We start from the raw sequence: 20,953 nt of genomic DNA, 5'->3' as shown, positions 1-20,953 counted from the left end.
CTATCTCAATCTTTTGGCTAAGATAAAATACAATATCTATAGTTTAATATCTAGCGTGTGGGTTATATGCCTACTTTAATTTTAAATTTATTTTAAGCGGAGAGGATTCACTTTAATTTTAAATTTATTTTTTTGAAAGAGTCCATCATATTGTTAATTTTAAATTTATTTTTTGTGAAAAGGGTACATCACATTGTCTTACCACTAGACCATCACGTCATACAACCATTGTACCACTATACCGTCCAATATGATTGATATGACATCGCACACACAAATATTGTACTAGTTGATAGAGAAGGATGAATTGTCATGGGACATATGAGTAAATGCTTTACCCACCTCTTAAGCTATCTCCACTCCAACAGTTTACTCATCCTCGTCTTTATCTCTCATTTCAAAGTACACAATGTAAAACAATAGTCTATAATGTAAACAATTATCTCTCATTTCAAAGTACACAATGTAAAACAATAGTCTATAATGTAAACAATATTTTGTACAGTCATACGGACGATCTACTAGTCATAGCCTTAATCAGACCCGCTGCGATATTAAATTGAATTAAAAAAGTATGCAATAGGCCATGAATAACATTATGTGAGACTTTACACACAAAAAGGAAGAACCTAGAATCCCACCCACCATGAGCACCAAAAGGTGCAATTCAAACCTCATTAGTTGTAACACACCATATTTGGGGAGAATGCATATATAGTTCAGTGGAACAACGCTACTACCACACTCAAGACAGTAATCAACGCAAGCAAGCTGATTTGAGCGTGATGACCACTGCTTGCAGTGGCACTGTCTCTCTCGAGGACATCTGCGCAAGAGAGCCCCTGCTTGCCTTCTTTGCACTCGCTGGAGAACAGGCCCGGTGGATACTTACCATACAGGTTGATGTAGCTGAACATTGTCGATGCACAGTCGTTGCTCTCGTCATTGAGGTACGTATAGTAAGGGCACGCGAACTCCTTGAGTGCGGCACAGCATGGGCCGGCTGGAAACTTTGGCCCTTTGCACTTGCTTGTGATGATTGTGTAGTTTTGGAACTCAAAGTTCACGGGGCAACCTGATGATAAGCACAGGTAGGCATTAATAAAATTATAAAATACAATTATGTAATATTTAAGTAGTAAAAATTATGGAATGTGACCAGAGGTGTGTTAAGAGACAAAACACAGGAGGTGTGTTAAGAGACAAAACACAAGATAAAAGCAATATATATGTACTCCTAATTGCAGTGAACCATCAAAGTCGTAGGGGGGCTATCTCGAAGATTTTGGTTTCTTTGTTGCCGATTAGTGCTAGAACCAGGCTTCTTAACTGACTTTTAGTTCCTCCAATGAAATTTTCCATGTCACGTTAACAATTAGATATTAATGCTAAACACATTGTGTGGAGTTAGCCAAAATTTGGATCAATTTTGGACTGATGCCCATTCTTTAAAAGGTTTGAAGCCGGATTTTAACCATTATCTAGAAATATCCATTTTTTCATATCTGAATTCTGAACAGTTCAGTTTAGAAGGAAAAAGGGTTCCTGCTTCACCATCATAGGGCACACAGGCTTGATAATATCCTTCCTTTTGTTTCGTCCTCTACTGCCTCTACGGTAAGGTAGGATCGGGGGTGTATAAACATGGAGATGAATATAAATTGGTTAACAGCGGGGTATAACCATCAGATTCTACCATTTTGATAGCAAATAGACAAACTTGGAAGGGCGGGCCTGGTGCAGCGGTAGAGCCTACCGTCTGTAACCGGAAGGTCCCGGGTTCGAGCCTCAGCCTCTGCATATTATGCGGGTAAGGCTTGACGCTTAAAGATACCCTTCCCCAGACACCGCACAGTGCGGGAAGCCTACGACACTGGGTACGCCCTTTACAAATAGACAAACTTGGTCCTAGTCCCTGATGATGATTCATAATTCTAAGGAACAGGTATTCTCCAAGTCCACAAGCTCCATGTCACTCTGTATATAAGCATATATGCACCTTGTACACTGTTCCTCATATGCATCATTGAAGATTGAAGCTTTAGTAGCAAAGAGCCTGTTCCTCATATGCATTCAATAAACATAGCAGCAACTAGCAAGCCTTTCATCTGCTCCTACCTATCTTTGTGCTACTAACCTTGGATTAGACAGAGTATGTTTTCAAGAGAGCACTCACTTGGTAATTGCAAGTTCTGAGTCCGCAAGCTGTTGGGCCATTGTCAGCATATGCTGCTGGACAGGATCAAGAAGCAAGGTGGCCTAGAGTGGACAATTGTTCTATGGCTATCGCTGCATGCACTTATGACGATTACTAATTGTAGTGATAAGATTTAGCCAATGCCATGGACATCCTTCAATGGTCCTCATTTGGTTACAGCATGGAGTAGTTCTATTTAGCTTAGAAAGCCTCCAGTGGTGTAGCTAGGGGGTAAGCCAGGTATGCCCTGGCATACCACACGTGTCTAGCGTATACACCATGTGGGCATGTGTATATATATATATATATATATATATATATATATATATATATATATATATATATATATATACTACTTATTAAGGCGGTGAGGGATAGGCTACCATTCCGTGTTCTGTCATTCCCATTCCCCCTCCCCGCAAAGCTCATTCCCATTCCCGGCTGCCATTCCGTGTTCTGCCATTCCCATTACCCCCTCCCCGCTCATTGACATTCTCACGTGCATCCCACGCGTAGCTAAAATTAAATTAAAAAAACACAAATGTGGCTCCAATGGGATTTGAACCTATGACCTCTCAAGTAAATGTGCTCGTAGCTACCATTACACCACATGTGTGTTTATGTCAATATCTGTTACAGTAAAAATATCTACTATATCTCTCCTAAAGCCCACCTGCTACCTTTGCACAATGTTTAGTAGTAGATAATTATCAACGAGATTCCTGAATTATATTTTTGATGGAGAGAGTAGTATTTAAAAAAGAGTCTTGCATACAATTTCTTTTGTTTGAATAATGTTTTCAACTTAATTTTTTTTATATGTGTGACATTTATTCTCCGTAATATTTTTTCCATGAATCTGACTTGTGAGTCATTTTCATAAACCAACGCCAAAGATAAATCCATGTTTCTTACTTGGAAACCCCGAACAAACACCACTGGCAGGAGGCGCTCGCGTTGGCGTCGCTCATCGACGACGAGAAGAAGCTTGACGACTGCCAGTTCGACCTCTAGAAGCAGTACTACGTGGCCGCATGCGTCGCTGTGTTCGGCAAGCTCCGGCGCAGCCGCCGCTTGGATGCGGTCCAGAGCGGCTGCACCGCGCTGTCCATCTTCAAATAAGGGGACCTCATGGTCGTCGCCAACGCTGGCGACTCTCGGGTTGTTTTGGGCACAACATCCGACAACGGCGCCGTCACACCGTCTAGCTCATCATCCACCTAAGGTTGTCTCCAGCAACGTCCTCTATATCCATCCTCTATATCCATCCTTTACAGTCTCCTCTAAAAGATTTCATCCTCTATATCTCCTTTATCTCCAACAACGTCCTCTAAATCACGTCCTCTATACTCAAATATCTATATTAGAGATATTTTTTATTTTTATTTTTTGCACATACGTATTTGTCATACTCTTAAATGTATTGTACATATCTTAGTTTTGCTAAACCGGTTATTTAAAGTATTCAAATGGATAGAGGACCGTTCAGAGAAACTCTATATATAGAGAATCCAGCAGCGTCCTCTAAATTTAGAGAACCGTTTAGAAGACGCTGCTGGAGAGCATAGAGGACCATTTGATCCTCTATATTTATGGTACAGAACCCTTTAGGGTCCATTGCTGGAGCTAGCCTAAAGCTCAACCTCCCACGTAAGTCACTACTTACCAGCCATGAATTCTTGTGCGCTGGGACGACGACCGTTGCTGACATTGTGTGAGTGTCCTCGAACAAGATTTATGTAGAGGAGTAGCACATCCGGTGGTGCAACGACTAGGTGTACTACCTCGCTTATGAGCCCGGGGTGCACTTCGTTTGGCAGCCCAGCCAAGAGTCATCGGTACTCGTCATGTCGTGCGCGTTCGACGACTACTATATCAAGGACTATGGCATCATCTTGGCACCAGAGGTGACGCAGAGGAGGACCGACAACAATGACCACTTGCCATCGTCGGGTAGCTTTTGTGTCGGCCTGCCTTTAATTCTCTTCGCAAACACATACACTTGTTTTTTTTGTTTAAGCAAGCGTGTATGGTGGTGCGTATCTGATGACTGATAATGTACGAGGGAACTTCTACCGGCAGGTGTGACACGTGCTCTTCAATGATGAGACCATGCAAATCGTGACATATATCGAAGTCTGCATGATACTGATGATTGTAATGTAGTAGTGAAACAACTAAATTAAAATAACAAAATTTATGTATGGCTAGGATTTCAAAAGGATTATGAAATATTTTTTATAACAATATAATACACATTTTGTATATAAGTTATTATGTAATTATATGTTCCCGTTGCAATGCACGGGTACTCACGTAGTATATATATATATATGTATATTAGGAGCCCTGGGCTTCCAATAACTAGAGGAAGCCCAGGTCGTACGGTGCACACTGGTCGAGCCGGACCAAATCCGGACGTCTATAAAACAGGACCCGGAGTGCTAGGGTTCAGTTTTTTACGCTCCACCCCGATTCATTAGCGACGCCGCGTGCGACGACGGCGGTTGCCCCAGAGCGTGCGCGGCGGTGGACCCCCATCCGGTGGCGGCTCCCCGATCCAGAGGGCGAGCGATAGCAGGGCCCTTGTGCGGGCAAGCGGCGGCGTCCCCGAGGCCCCGAGGAGGCGGCACTTCTAAGGCCGGCGAGGAAGCGGCGTCCGTCGACGTGCGAGTAGCGACAGCGACGCATGAGGCGCGAGGTTCGAGCGAGCGACGTCACGGAAGGCGCGAGATGCGCGCAGCGTTGATCGCGCGTGACATCCTCCGATCCGGCGCAGTTTGGGCGGCCCGAGTGACGACCTACATTTGTGTTTTTGTCATCGACGACGCCCTACGGCCACTACATCCTTCGATTCGTGTTTTCTTTTCGATTATTGTGTTTTATGCCTACCACATGTATTATTTACGTTAAAAACTGTACGATTTTATGCTTGAACACGGAGTTCGTATATCAGTTTACTGCATGCACATTGGAAAGACAATTTCTTGATTTTTGTTGTTCGTAATTTGCGCGCATGCAATGGAAACTCCCACGATTTTGCCATAATTTTTGGATCTGTATAAAAATAGAAACCGCATAATTTGCGCGCATGCAATGGAAATTCCCACAATTTTGCCATAATTTTTGGATCTGTATAAAAATAGAAACCGCATGCATGCGGCTGCCATGTTTTTTGGATCTGCCATAAAAATAGGATCGTAATAACAACCTACTAGAGCTATCAACCTCTCACATTGGCTCGGTATTTACACTTATAATTGAAGGATTTTATGCTCAAAACTTAAGATTTTTACGCTGCACCCGGAGATACGTCCACCAGTGAACAACATGCCAGATTTTTTACGCAGTGTAACGAATTGCATAAATACCTACACCGTGTAGTATAATTTGTATCAGTATATATACTAGTTCTAATGCGTTTAGCTGCATGGCTGTTGGAGGGATCCTATATTTATGAAGGAAATAAAACATTAAATACGATTTTTTATTTCTATGCATGCAATCTATTTCCTTTCATTGCATATTCTTTCCATCATAAATTCGTGTGCATGCAACCAGTAACAGATTTTTACGCAATATACCGAATTGCATAATTATCTACACAGTGTAGCATATTTAGTATCAGTATATATCATAAAATGATCATTACGAGTCTAGCTGCATGGTTGTTGCAACGATCCTAAATTTATGGAGGAAATAAAGCATTTAAAAATAGAAACCGCCACACATATCTTTCCTAAATTTACGCGCATGCAAAGGAACGTGTTAGACCAATGCATGCATTTTGCCATAATTTTTGGATCTGTATAACCGCATGCATGCGGCTGCCATGTTTTTCGGATCTGCCATAAAAATAAGATCGTAATAACAACCTACTAGAGCTATCAACCTCTCACATTGGCTCAGTATTTATGCTTATAACCGAGGGATTTTATGCTCAAAACTTAAGATTATTACGCTCCAACCCGAAGATGCGTCCAACAGTGAACAACATGCCAAATTTTTACGCAGTGTAACGAATTACATAAATACCTACACCATGTAGTATAATTTGTATCAGTATATATCATAAACTAGATCTAATGTGTTTAGTTGCATGGTTGTTGAAAGGATACTATATTTATGAAGGAAATAAAACATTAAATACGATTTTTTGTTTTTATGCGTGCAATTCATTTCCTTTCATTGCACATTATTTTCATCATAAATTCGTGCGCATGCAACTGGTAACAGATTTTTACGCAGTATACCGGATTGCATAACTATCTACACAGGGTAGCATATTTAGTAGCAGTATATATCATAAAATGGTCCTTACGAGTCTAGTTGCATGGCTGTTGCAGCGATCCTAAATTTATGGAGTAAATAAAACATTTAAAAATAGAAACTGTCACACATATCTTTCCTAAATTTACGCGCATGCAAGGGAACGTGTTTGACTCATGCATGCATTCCTTTTTTGCGCACACAGACGTGGGGCGGGTGACGCAACCGACAGCCTGGTTCAGTCGGTGCGCTGGGTTGAACCAGGTTGCAGGGGTGATCGGCCTGGGCTTTCTTTAACTATTGGAAGCCCAGGGCTCCCGTTATACCTGCCCTATATATATATATATATATATATATATATATATATATATATATATATATATATATATATATATATATATAGAGAGAGAGAGAGAGAGAGAGAGAGAGAAAGAACAAAAAATATCTAGAAAAAGTTCAATATAGAAAGAATATTGCGCTAATTGTCTTGTAGTTTGAATTTTTGTGTTCAGGCATATGGTCTCAGGACCTATCTAACAAAGTCTTGGGATGACCTGCTGTCTGCTGAACGGACAATACAATCATAAAATTGACAACCCAACATTCGATCGCTCAGATTCTTTGACGAATGCGGCTTGTGAGATGCCACTGGATGCTAGACTGCTGGGTATAGGCTTAAGTCAAGACATCCATTATGTCTCTTAGAAGGTCTCAACTAAAAAGTAGATTAATCCCGTTTTCATGCCTACACAGCTACACCATACTTTATAAACTACCAGTATAGCTTTTCATCTATTTTATATTATAGTTTGTGAATATTTTTAACTTAATTTTAAAATGCAAGACTTATTATTGTTTTTTACTTAATCTTTAAATATAAGATTTATTGTGTAATTTAGTGTATGCATACCAAATAATGTTCAAATTTTAAAACTATCACTGAATTATTAAATGGTTTGACCAAATATATATGTAAATTCTAGCTGGCATACCCTATTGTAAAATTTTGGATACGGCACTGGAAGCCTCCATGGTCACCTCCAGTTCATTGAGATCTAATGTGTGCGTGCTGAAATTGTAGAAAGTTGGAAACACAAGATGGTGATAAAAGTGAGTTCCCTTGTGCTGATTTGAGAGGCAGTGTGGTGGTATGGTATGTTTGGACTTTCTTGGCATAAGGGCATGCAGTGGTTATTTTGCAGACTTGACTATTCTATCCAAAGGATTGCTGTACTTGACTCTATGGCCACTACCACATAAACATATTTCTAGCATCTGTGGAAGTCAATTGGACATTTTTAACAGTTTTGGTTGGAGCTTTCACTCTGTGGTCCTGTCCTTGAATAAGTGCTCAGTTGCTTTATCGGAGTGCATTTTCATCGAGCTAACGAGTGAGCAGATGGGTGTGCTGGATTGTGGAACTAATAGAATTGCAGCCTGCGACAATTTGCTGACAAACTACAAGTTGGGTGCAGCTTTCACTAGACTACTAGAGAGGATGGAAAGTACCATGATGGCTTTCACAATAAACATTATGTGCAGCAGAAGCATGGTGATGTGTTGTCAGCTAGAAGAGTCAAGATATTTGAGTTCAAATCATTGTTGACTGATGTTTTTGGACATATAAGCTTTGCTTCTGCAGTTGATAATGCTAGCAGTATTCCATTGTTTTACTTGAGCTGCTGGAAATTGGATGGTTAAGAGTTTTTTTTCTTCGAAAAACGCAGGAGAAGAAGAAAAGGTAAGGTAAAAAGAAAACCTCATACAACTCCACACAAAACCCACACACTCTAGAATAGATGTAGATATACAACAGTAGTCAGCTAGACCCGTGACCTTGAAGACCCCAAAACAGAGGTCACCAGATGGTGTGCTGGAGCGCAAGGATGCTAGATAATCCCCGGGTTCCAGTCCTACACCAAAGATGAGACTCCTCCTTGACCCAATTGATGACCATGATAGTACTAGGCTGAACACCGTTGAAAACACAACGGTTGCGGTGCTTCCAGAATCCAGATGGACAAGCTCCAAGAATGATTAGGGAATTCAGACCCTTGTGCAGCCCCTTATGGCCTTATATGCTGGGCCAACAGTCAAAGAGGTAACTCCTTCCCACCAATCTTCAAAGGAAGAATTCTCATGGCTAGGAGCAAGGTGCAGCTGTCCAACAGATCTCATAATCTGAAACCAAACTTCCCGAGAGAAAATGCAGGAGACTAACAAATGGTTCAAGGTCTCCTCCTCCTGATCACAAAGCAAACAGTTTGGAGGGTGAGGTAGCCCTTCTTTCGCTAGACGATCAGCTGTCCAGCAGCGACCGTGAGCCACAAGCCACATGAAGTTTCTGTTTACGAACAATATTGCAACAGCAAAAAATGCATTGGTGCATGATCGAGATAATTTGTTTGATGCGGCGATTGATAACACAAGTCAGAGCAACCTTCCTTCCACATATATTGCTAGGTATGCATCACATGACAATAGTGTTGCCATTCAGTAGGGACAAGCTTTTAGGTGCTTCCAGTGATAAAACAGCATGCAGAATTATTTGTAAGCTTCCTCTTGTTGGCAGTGAGATTCATGCCATGCTTACAAATTATGAGGAAAGTACAAGGGCAATGGGATCCAGGAGATATGCAGATGCATGGTGTGTCTGTTCTGGGCTTCTGGCATGTGCTTGAAAGGCACTACAAGATTGAGAGGGTAATTTCTGGTGGCAGTGGCATGAGAATGACACAGGAAGAGAATGAAGTTTGTTATCTCCCTATAAGATTGTAGTAGTTAAAAAGTGGTTCTTTTTGCAGGGTTTTCTACCTTTAAAAAGTTTCAAACTTGTGCACCTAAATCTTTTTTTTTTGAATAAAATGGCAGGAGCTCTGCCTATATATTAAGGGAGAAAGGTTTCGGAAAACAAGAGACGAGGTCCGAGGACCAGATACAAGACATCGCAGCACACACGGCGGGAGGAACGATCCCAGCAGACCCACACAGAGCAGCTAGCTGCAAAGGCGCATCAACATCTCAATTACACGATAGACATAGCCCTCCTAAAACTTAAAACATCCTCTTTGATCCTCAAGGCAACCTGGATAGGGGTTACGGAGCTGTTTTCGAAGATCCTCCTGTTTCTCTCCTTCCATAAGTTCCACATGGTGTATATCACGATGCCGTTGAAGTCGCGCTTTTGGGTTTTTGGGAGCAGGGAGGATGCTCCTTCCCACCAGTCCTTAATGTTAGAGAAGCGAGCAGGGTCCGTCAGGGCAGGGAGGGTCATACCTTCCCAAGCTAGAATCTGATCCCACACAGCACGGGCGAGAGGGCAATGCAAACAGAGTTGAAGGCCAGTCTCTAGGTGCCCATTGCAGAGGGAACAGTTCGGATGGTGTGGCCAGCCCCTAGTGGCAAGATTGTTCGCAGTGAGGAGCTTGTCTTGTAGAAGAATCCAAGCACACTAATTTTATTATTGTCAAGCTCTGAACATTGAAATTGGCTAAGCATCCGCTCTTAGTCCATCTCAGAGGAACAACTGCATCAGAATAGTCTGGGCAACCATGAAGATAAAGGTCTGTCAATGTACAACAAAGGAGTTGCCAGAGCTGCAGGGAGTTGAATGTGAAACAACTGAAAAAAGACAAATGGAGCAAAGTCAAGGCATAGCACTGAAGAACCACAGGTGTGGGATACCGGTGGTTTGCCATTTTTGCATGGAGTTGAGGTCAAGTCAATTTTTTATGGAAGGAAGAATGTGAGGAATCATCCTAGGTATGAGCTGGAGTTGCGCCATGAGCCATGTTGCCTACTGGCTCAAGCAACTGAAGGGCAACACCACAAGAAGAGAAGCTGCATCAGAAAGGATAACTCGATGAATTGAATACAGAGACATGTCCTCTTCATATTCCTCCTCCGGTTCCTTCTCCCTTGGTCTAGAGCTATATTCCTTCTACCCAATTCCGATTCACCATCCCTCTTCCAAGAGGTTGTGCAATCTAGTTTGTACCCAAACTGTTATGCCATCAATGTGAGGGGTGCGCCAGCACATAACTCCCAATCTCAGATCAAAATCACCCAAGCCACGAGCCAATCGCAGGTTGAGGTTGTCAAAGGAGAAAGCAAAAGATGAAACGTACTGTTCTTGGCCTGCAGTAAGCTCCTCCCTGTAGATCCGGCGCTCGGCTGGAAGACGCTATCTGCTCATGCAGAGCAAACAGAACCAGGCAGGCAACCAGCCCATCGCCATCAGCTACGAAACCGAAAAGCGAAACAGACAGCAAGAAACACCGGAGCAAACAAGTCGTACCGGACAGGAAAGGACCATTCGCCGCAGAGGTGAGCCCAGCCACTACGACGACCGAGAAGAGGGCCAAGAGCCCACGCCCCGCAGCCATCGCCATGCGCCGCCGCTGCTGAGACACCAGGAAGGCCGGCCTCGAGGGAATGTAGCTCGTGAGGCGGTCGGATCTAGGACTACGACAGTAGCGGTGGCGGTGGGACGCCGGGTGCAGAGACCGCCCACATGCGCGCCACGACGTCTTCGCTGGTGGTGTTTGCAAGCTCTAGCCTCCAACCCAAGTGTTGCAGGTTTACAGCTGGAGGAGTTAATTAGCGTCGCGGGGTGGAGTGGAGGCGCGGAGCAAACGCGGTTTGTTTGGTGATTCCCTGTTTCCTCTCCCGCTATGTGACGGTGGCGAGGTTGGCAGGGGGCAGGGCACGCTAGCTGTAGGCCTGTAGCTGGGCTGGAGGGAGACAGTGATGAGGATCATGGACGATCAAAGACGGTCATTTGCATTAGGTGCTCTTTTAAGCATATACCTTCACTGCTACTGTAATTACTGTAGTCTCTCTATCTCAAATTATCGTTCTATTTTATATACATGGTTTTAGCATAGTATATTTTCAAGTGTATAAAGTTATATCTCTGCAATGGAGTTGTGTTTGATAGAAGTGTTTAGAAAGAATCTATCCATACACCTGAACCGTGATTATGCCTTTTTTTTTCTTTTAGTGCTCTCAAAAGTTTTTTTTCCTCTTCTTTCTCTTTCTATTTTTGGTGACATCTTGTTGGTTTTAATTCTAGCCTATCATAACTTGTTTGGGACTAAAAGACTATGTTGATATTGATTATTATCATCTCTATGGTCTTCTTTCCTATGTCATTTTTAAGATTGTGGCAAAAAGATCGTGCATAGAGCAGACTGCATTATTTACCATTATTTACATAGTAGAGGTAGAGTTTGAAATAAGGTATGCAACGAGCAAGACTAATATAGATAGCCTAATGGCACTCACCCAACCTCCTCCCCCATTCCCCAGTTGTTGCTGGACATGGGCTAACAGAAAACGACTCGACCTCTCGCAACTGGCTATGGTCTATTTGAGAGCTCAGTTCCGTGCGTCTCCAATTAGCGGACAGCTCTTGACTCATGATGTAGACGAACATCATTCCTCATCAATCAAGCTAAGCTAGAGTCTAAATGCACACATACAAGCACTTGACCGTGTTCACTAAATTTTGGTTAGTTGCAAAGTTCTAAGAAATCCATGTTCAATCAGATGTTCATACAGTATCCACCAACCAAAAAAATCGATTGAATTCCGGGTGAAACTAAATGTTCTGAAAAAAGAAGGAAAAGAAAACGCACGGAGCATTGAGATACATACATCAGATCAGGAGGCTCAGCACTTAGAGGAGCATAACACAGACAGAATTCCCTTAGCTCTATAGATTCAGATTGGGCAGTATCTGGTGATTTTCCAGGACGCTGTTCATGACTATCTCTTCAGTTTATCACAAGTAAACTATATCTGTTGTTATTGAGGCTACCATGCCATGGCACTCATCTCTATAGTAGACTGAGAATAGTGAGAAAGATAATCGCAAAGGGCGGCCATCGGGCCATGTACAAGTACCAAGCGATCTAGTTCAATTCTGTCAGGCAGCAGACGTTAGTAAATAGCCCTTTTGTTTCTGTACATTGCAGGTAAGTGTATTATGTACAAAATTTCCTCCGCTGTACCAAAAAAAATGAAGAAAAAAAAAGTTAGCATGCACAAGTGTGACTATTACGAGATACATATGATGGTTCCAAATTCATATGTTCTATAATATCAGTATATCTAAGGCAGAAATAACTTAATCCATGCCAACCTGAACAGGATATTATGGATCCGAAGACGGGATAGTGTACTAACAATTGCATGATATGTCATGCTTACCCTAAGATCAGGCTCCGTTACTGCTTCCAAGGTTTCTGCCATCTGCATTTGTTTGATAACTGTTGCATGCAATACCTGGAAGAAAAGAAACAAAAAGACCACGTAGCTACATTGTATATCATTTGAAAAAAAAAACGACAAAAATGAGAAAAAGTAAATAAGTTTATCAGATCTAATGATAATAACTAGTATTATCAAATAATGAAAACAAGTTAACTGGCAAATCAAGAACAAATATCAAACAGATATCAGATGAACAGAAAATGGCTTTATTAATTAAATCAATAACAATGAGTGAACAGTACCACATGAATAATTACTACTCCCTCCACCCCATAAGGTTGTCTCTAGCAGCTTACCCGTCCTATCTCTCATCACATCTCCTATTTCAAATTGTTAGTCAGTTTTGGTACCCGTCCTATCTCTCATCACATCTCCTATTTCAAATTGTTAGTCAGTTTTGGTAAGCTAGAATCAGGGCTAGACATATGATTACCTTCCCCATATACTTTTTTTTTCGAAAAACGCAGGAGAGTTGCGCATCATTATATTAAGAAGAAGGGGAAATTAAGGTCCAAGAGGACCAGTACAAAAAACCACACAAGCATAAATAAAACTATCCATAGGACTAAGATACAAAAAGACGACCAAGAAAAAAATTAAGTCGGGCCTGCTGCGCCTAGAGCAGCAGCAAGCCCAAGGCTTCCGAGGTGCTTGGCACCAGCCAGCACCCATAAGGATAGCTCGTCGACGAAGCTTCTATGCACCTTGCCAATGGTTGGTAAATCTCCATCGAAAATAACTCTGTTTCTATGCAACCAAAGGCACCATGCTCCCAAAATAATGGCACTGTTGACTCCCTTTCTCTTGCTTCTGTGCACCTGAATGGTCACTAGTCCCCACCAATCAGCAAAATTAGTATCCTCTGGCCCTGGAGTTAAGTGGCCCATACCGAAGGGGGAGAGGATGCTATGCCAAAACTGCCTGGCGAAGACACAACCAGTCAACAGATGCTGAACTGTTTCTTGCTCTTGTTCACGGAAAGGGCATGCTTCCGGATGGGGAAGACCTCTTTTTTGCAACCTGACAGCTGTCCAACACTTATTCTGCATGGCTAACCATAAAAAGGTCTTACACTTAGGAGGAGCCCAAGATTTCCAAAGTCTTTTCCAAGGTTCGAAGGTGATGGAGCCCACAAACAGAACCTTGTAGCAGGACCTAGAAGAGAAAAGGCCCGACGACTCGAATCTCCACACATGGTGATCCTCCTGAAGAATGAGCACGATCTCACCCAGGGTGTCCCAAAGCGTAAGATATTGTTGTATCCCTACAAGGGAGAGGGTTGGCTTGATGTCCCTGACCCACGACATGCCCTCTAAGGCTTGATGCACTGTCCTGGTAGAGGCAACCTTTTTATCCACCTTTGAGATCACTTCAGGTGCCAGCTCAGCGATAGAGCACCCATTTATCCATCTGTCCCTCCAAAAAAGGGTGTTTTTGCCATTACCCACATTAGTGTACATCGAACTGGCCACTAGTTTCCTTACTTGTGACTGAACAGGGAGACCCAATCCACTCCAAGGCCTATTCGGGTCAGTCTTGATGAGCCAAAGCCATTTAGCTTGCAGCGCCCAACTCTTATATATCAGATTTGGGATACCAAGTCCACCAAGGTCCAGCGGTCTGGTGACTTTATCCCACGCCACAAGGCAATGCCCACCTTTCACATCTTTTCTACCCTTCCACAAGAAACCTCGTCGAATTTTGTCAATAGCACTGATAACCCACTTGGGAACATTCATGGCGATGAAAAGATATACGGGGATTGCAGAGAGCACGAACCGGACCAAGGCTGCCCTGCCAGCAAGGTTTAGTAGTGGAGCCTTCCAACCGGGCAGCCGGTTAGCTATCCACTGCAAAAGGTCCCTCCTCCCCAACTTCTTATCAGAAACAGCCAGCTGGGAGGAGATCCATCATATACTCTAGGCAGAATAGGTAGGGTATGAATTGATTAGGCAAGGATCAATCTGTTATTGGGTGTTTCTATAAACCATGTGATCCTTACCTGGATATGTGGAACTCTATTTTGGACTGACCGCTGGCTGCATGGTCAATGCATCTCAGAAATTGTCCCTTCTCTGTTAAATAGAGTTTCAAAAAGATTGAGAAAAAGGAAAACAGTTCAGCAAGCTCTCAGGGATAACAGTTGGGTCATAGACATCTCTGGTAGTTTACCAGAAGTGATTGTCGAATTCTTAGTAATTTGGGACTTAACACAGAATATTCAGTTGCAGCCTGGAATACCTGATGCTTTCCTTTGGCTACTAGGTGCTTCGGGGGAGTACTCTGCTAAAACAGCATACCAACGTTTCTTGGCTGGTTCTGTGGATTTTGAGCCGAGTGAAAGGATATGGAAGAGTTGGGCGCCCCCCTAAGTGCAAATTCTTCATTTGGCTTGCTTCCCTTAATAGGTATTGGACGCAGATCGTCTAGCACGTAGAGGTCTTGACCACCTGGGGAAATGCGTTCTTTGCGATCAGCAGCAGGAGACAATTCAACACATTTTGATTTCATGTGTCTTCTCCAGGAATATATGGTGGCAGATCTTAAGTAGAGTGGGGCTACAACTTGTGTCACTAGGGCTGGAGGTATCTATGTTCCAGGATTGGTGGAGTGTTGTTGAAGGTCTTGTGCCAGTTTTGCACAGAAATGTTTCAACACATTGGTTATTCTTGTGGCTTGGTGGATCTGGAAGCACAGAAATGCTTGTGTTTTTTATGGTGTTTCTCCAAACACGAGTTCAGTTCTACAGCATATCCATGAGGATGCCAGGCTTTGGGAATTTGCAGGTGCTAAGGCACTGAGAAGGTTGTGGCCTTGATTTGGGGATGTCTTAGTTATTTCTCTTTTTTTGTATAGTCCTTTGTTTGGTTTGTTTGGTTTTTTCCTGCTTTCTTTGGATATTTATCACCTTGTACGTGGTCTTCTTTAGACCTTTCTCTCTACTTAATATAATGATGCGCAGTTCTCCTGCGTGTTCGAGAAAAAAAATCAATCAATACTATTCTAGCTACATTTCTACACAAACGTCACTCTATGAACAGTGTAAAACAGCGTTTTACACAACCATATGCACGATCTACTGGAGACAGCCTACGCACTTATAGGGGTTTTTTAAAAATTTGTCCCAAAATAGATGTACTTTTAGACATAGGACAACCTAGCTCTAGTAATTTTTCTCCTTTCTGTACTTCCAAAGTACATTAGTTACATGTTAGATCAACTTTAGGGGTACATAGGTAATTTCCTAGTAGCATTGATCTTATCATTCATTACCTAGAAGTGTGTTTATTTTACAGAGGGAGTACTCTATGCACATTGTGCCGTAGCAAAAACCTACCACACAGCACATTACACAATTTGGCAGCCTGGGCAACAGCAGGACTTTATGAAACATACACAACAGAAACTCGATATCATCAAAAGATGTGTTTTAAGAAGGTATCGACCAAATATAGACCTGTGGGTCCCCACAAAGTTGTCCTAAAGATATATCCACCTGACAACGGTTAAGGGATTACCCAGCAAAATCACAAGCTTACATCAGATGATGGTCCCTGTAGTTCTTTTGAACAATGACTCAACGAGTGGCAATGTTTTGGCCTTCAATGTGAAATTTTAGCATCACAAACTTGCCAATTTTAATAAATTAGTAAAACCAACTTTTGTTTATAAGTTCAACTCACATTGCCTGAGTGTGAACAAAGATTTTGTTTAGTAAAAAGAAATGATATAAAAGGTATCATGGCACTCGAGCCATAAAGGCAAAAGCCAAAGCAATTCTAAACAGCATGACATCCATAAAACATGGCAGGTACCTTCTTTGTCTTCTCCAGATCAAACTCAATGGACTTTATCCTGTCAAAAGAATCTTGTATGGCCCGATCCTTATCCTGTGGAAGCTCTGGAGGCTTTCTGCTCAGCTGATTACTGGGTGAAGTAAAGTCCTACTAAGTTCTGCTCAGCTGATTAACTCAAGCCTATCAAGCCGTTCCAGGCAAGGATTTACACGATCTTCCTTAAATGTCTGAAGATCTGCCAGATTACTGGGTGCAGTTGCAGTATGTGGATGATCATTGGCCAAGTGTTGTCGTCGACGAATGAAGAACCGCAAAAAAGAGAGTACTTTAAGAAATATAGCAATGACTCTTCTTGATATATATTTCAAGAACCCATCATCATTGCCTTCACCATCATTTTGGGCACGCCAACCTGCTGGTTTGAACCCATATTTGAGCATGAGATAGGCTGAACATCAAGATGAGACAACTAATTTGAATAAATTATAGCACATAACAAATTGTTTATATAGCTTAATCAAACAATGTAGAATTTTAAATGGATACCTGGTGCAGGTAAACCCCCATTTGTCAGGGAATCTTGTTCTGTATTGAACTGCCTAATTTCATTTCCAGTAGAGTTGTATCTCCTGTTGGATCCTACAACTTTATCCGCCATACGAGACATGCCAATCGAACCACTGTACGTTGTAGACCATGATTCCCTCACCTGCAGGGTAAAGAGTTAAAGACTCAGATGAATTAACTACAAAGTTATAAAACATGCCAGCATGGTGGCATGCTGCTAAAAGGAACAGAACATCTAATGAAAGCCTAAATGTGCAAGTTAAAATCTTCATTGTTCCAAGATAGACACACGAGAAAAATAATGAAATTTCTCCCAAATAAACAAAGCAGAACTTAGTAGGACTTTACTTCCTCTCGAACTGGGGCCAAACTAGGATATTCAACATCTTCAGGAGCCACAGGGGATCCAAGGTCATCAACATCTGAGCCTGATTCAGCATTTGATGTGTCACTAATTTGTTCGGGTAACTGAAAGAAAAAGCAGCACATCCAATGTCAAAATTGGAGAACAAAATGGCTTGTTCAGCACATGAAACACCAAAATCAGTAAACTTGCCTTGAGAGCACGCAATCTCACAGAGCCTGTAATTGTTTCTTCTATATCAGATATGTGCGCAACTTCCTTCAACAATTCCATGCTATGTACAAGCTACAATAAAAAATAAGGTCATCACCAGAAGCAACAGCAATGACAACCAACAAATAAATTAAATATACTGATGTACCATGAAAGATAATAGACTACGATACAGTAAGAAGACATCAATTACAAACTTACCTTCATTATTGAAGGATCACTCCAGGGACCTTTGTTAGACCTCAGGCACCCTCCATGGTTAGAACATGTGCATGAACCACCAAAGTAATCCGGCAATTGGCTGAAGATACATTTTGCTTAAGATTTGCACACAGGTTCACCAATAAAATAATCTTTGGAGAAGCCACCACCAACCTTGCATCAATAGCTTCAAGAAGTCTGCTTTGGTATCTTGTTCCTAGAACCTGAAATCAAACAGTAGGTATGAATCCATACAAAAATCAAAACATGGATAATCAATTAGGAAGGGCTGCAAAATCAGTACGTGTATTTTAGATGACGTTTTTGGGTCAAGAAGTCCCTTAACAGTGCTCCATATCAGCTTGAAACCAGGTCCAGCATTTACAATAAACATTTGATGTAATGTCTGCATAATTTGTGACAAGCTTGGAAATCAGAATGGTTTTAAACCAAGTCACCAAGCTACATTCAATCATCTCTATACTGAGGCTAACCTCAGGATAATAGTCACCATCTATTTTTTGCATACAACGCACCAAATCCCTCGCGATCTTGCTAAAGTTCTTCCAGCCCTATATCACAGAGAACAGAAAACAGAAAGTCATATTAGATATCTGATTTTTTTTCAAACTACATCATGCTTACAGAAAACAAATGAAGTAACAAAGAAAAAATGAAATTATGCCTGCATCAGTAGTTCAGAGAACCTTAACTTCTGCAGCTCTATTGATGGTTCTTTTTTGGATCGATAGATTTATATCCAAGCATTTGGAAAATAAACAAAGTATCAGAACAAAATCCACTGCATAAGTTTTTCTAAAAGTAGTAGTTTTGATTTAGATATCTAGTTGAAGTAGCATTCAAAGATTGGAAAAACAACAAGAGTTACATCCTTTTTCTCTCCAAGGGTCAATTTTGGCACAAACATTAAGGGGGTGTTTGGTTACCCCCAAACTAAAATTTAGCCCCTGTCATATCGAATGTTTGAACCTCCGTTCCGGGTATTAAATGTAGTCGGATTATAAAACTAATTTGTCAGCCGAAGATTAAAAGACGAGACGAATCTAGTCCAGTTGGTTGGGTCTATATTTCATACTCCTATTTAAAAGTCAAACGCTTGATGTGACCCGGGCTAAACTTTAGCAGGAGCAACCAAACACCCCCTAAAACATCCTAATCAATCAAGTTACAGGGCTGTTTTAAATAATATCAGCATTTTGGGACTTCTGAAAATTGCATGTTTATCTTGGTAAACTATCTTGTACAAACTGTAATTGTTAGTAAAATTTATGTTCTAATCATGATATCTGAACTTTAAGATACATCTGGCAAGCATAATAAAGATGTTAAAAATACGATTCTTGCAAATGAATTTATAGGGATGGTATTGCAAAGGGGAGCAGGGAATGCTCTTCTCTTTAATTTTATTGTGTTTAACTCTTCAAGGATCAAAATAAGTAATGGAGCTAACAAAACAATTTAGACAATGAACTTACCACACCGTGGACATCCAATATCGTAGTTGTAGTATCTATATGCCTTTTGGCAGAAATTGAGCATGCAGGGAATTTCTCCCGGAAAACTCTCTCAAACTCTTGTACATGATACTTAATATAGCGCTCAACTGTCGTAATTTGCATAAGTTTGTTGGGTTCAACTTTCCCAAGCAACTCAATGTACACAGGCCTTCCTTCCTTGTCAACCCCATGGTAACCATGAGGGTAATACTGCAGGACCTCCTCTAGCTCATGAAATTCAAAATCCTTCAATGAGTGAAGTTAGCTACTGTTAGTATGCATGACATAGTTTTGCAGAAGCATATGATGAATAATCTTATCGTATACGTCAATATATCAGCAGAGTTTCATAAGATTTTGAGATCAACTTTTTAGAATAGACAACATCCTACTTCAAAAATTGTGTCTGTACCAAACTCCTTTCTCCACCGCAGCATGTCTGCCCACATCTGTGCAGCTTTTCCAAAATCGAACTTCCTCGCTTTCAAAAATCTACATCACATAACTGAAATCACCAACTTGCATTGTATAGCTGAAAATAACAATATGAGCATATTTCCTCAGGTTCCAACCTAAGCATCATATGGTAACCATCATGCTTGATTGGTAACAAGCCCCTAGCAAACAAAACCTCCCGAAACGAGCTCACAGCCTGCTCTTCTTCAGCATCCCTGACATCCTCTATAGCTATTCTTGGCACTCTGCAGTCCACTTTTCTCTTCCCTCTCTTCTTCAGCGAGTGTGTCAGCCTTGACGATGCATGCAGGGCTTTCTTCCTCAGCGACCGCATCCTGGTGTGCCTCGGCTCGTCCTCCGAGATATCGGCATCTGTCCTATTCCTCCTCTCATCATTACTGACAGATATTTCGATGTTATCCATATATTACCCTCTGCAACAGAGCATGGCAAACCCTCGAACATTAGCTGCATTGCATGACTGACTCATTAAAACTGCATACATATAGCTACGACAACGAGCACCTGGCCATACCTGACATTGTCAACAAAAGCAGCTCAAATGATCAGGCCCTCCCTCTTTGCGTTACTCTGCCCGATCACTGATTCATTGCATACGGCAGCCCGAACACTGACATAAAACGGTTCGTAAATACTAAATACATGTAAGAATTCAGAGGTTGTGTTCGCATCTAATTAGCAGTGCACTCCATTCCAAAGCGGCGGGCGGATAAAACGAGGGTCATGGGGCTCAGTTGAACACCCAAATAAAATCGGAAAACTAGACCAAACCACCTATGTCGGTACGAACTCCACCACGCAACAAACAAGCCGACAACTGGATGGATTGGGGGAAACAGCGCGTATTCAACTTTTAGGGCTCAGAACAGACTAAGGGGGGAGACATTCTGCGGAGAAAACGAGGAACCGGATCGGATTGTCACTCCACGCCGGTGACGTCTCAGGGGACGCGACACGCGGACACAGCCGAGAAAGAGCAGCGCAGGGGCGGTCCAAGAAGGGGTACCTGGATCTTCTGGATCGCCGCGCTCTCGGCTCACGGCTCGGGTAAGAAAGAGCAGCGCAGGGGCGGTCC

At 42.0% G+C, this 20,953-nt stretch overlaps 1 protein-coding gene across 1 annotated transcript; it reads right to left on the bottom strand.

Annotated features, from left to right (window-relative positions):
- Positions 1–528: 528 nt before the first annotated feature.
- LOC100282585 (uncharacterized) lies at positions 529–11,071 on the bottom strand. Its single transcript, NM_001291611.1, has 3 exons — positions 10,764–11,071; positions 10,594–10,653; positions 529–1,075 (listed from the first exon to the last, which is right to left on the bottom strand). The coding sequence occupies exons 1-3, from the start codon at positions 10,855–10,857 to the stop codon at positions 720–722; spliced, it is 510 nt and encodes a 169-aa protein (NP_001278540.1). The 5' UTR covers positions 10,858–11,071; the 3' UTR covers positions 529–719.
- Positions 11,072–20,953: the final 9,882 nt, after the last annotated feature.

The sequence above is a fragment of the Zea mays genome, chromosome 4 (assembly GCF_902167145.1).
Source record: "Zea mays cultivar B73 chromosome 4, Zm-B73-REFERENCE-NAM-5.0, whole genome shotgun sequence".
Lineage (NCBI taxonomy): Eukaryota > Viridiplantae > Streptophyta > Magnoliopsida > Poales > Poaceae > Zea > Zea mays.
The sequence above is the reverse complement of the archived record's forward strand: the minus strand, read 5'-3'. Positions and strand labels throughout refer to the sequence as shown.

Excerpts from the sequence above, each read along its gene's own strand:
- LOC100282585 (NM_001291611.1), bottom strand. The coding sequence starts at position 10,857 with ATGGCGATGGCTGCGGGGCGTGGGCTCTTGGCCCTCTTCTCGGTCGTC. Across the intron at positions 10,654-10,763 it reads GAATGGTCCTTTCCTGTCCG|ATAGCGTCTTCCAGCCGAGC; the intron begins GTACGACTTGTT and ends CTGCATGAGCAG. Across the intron at positions 1,076-10,593 it reads CTTACTGCAGGCCAAGAACA|GTTGCCCCGTGAACTTTGAG; the intron begins GTACGTTTCATC and ends GCTTATCATCAG.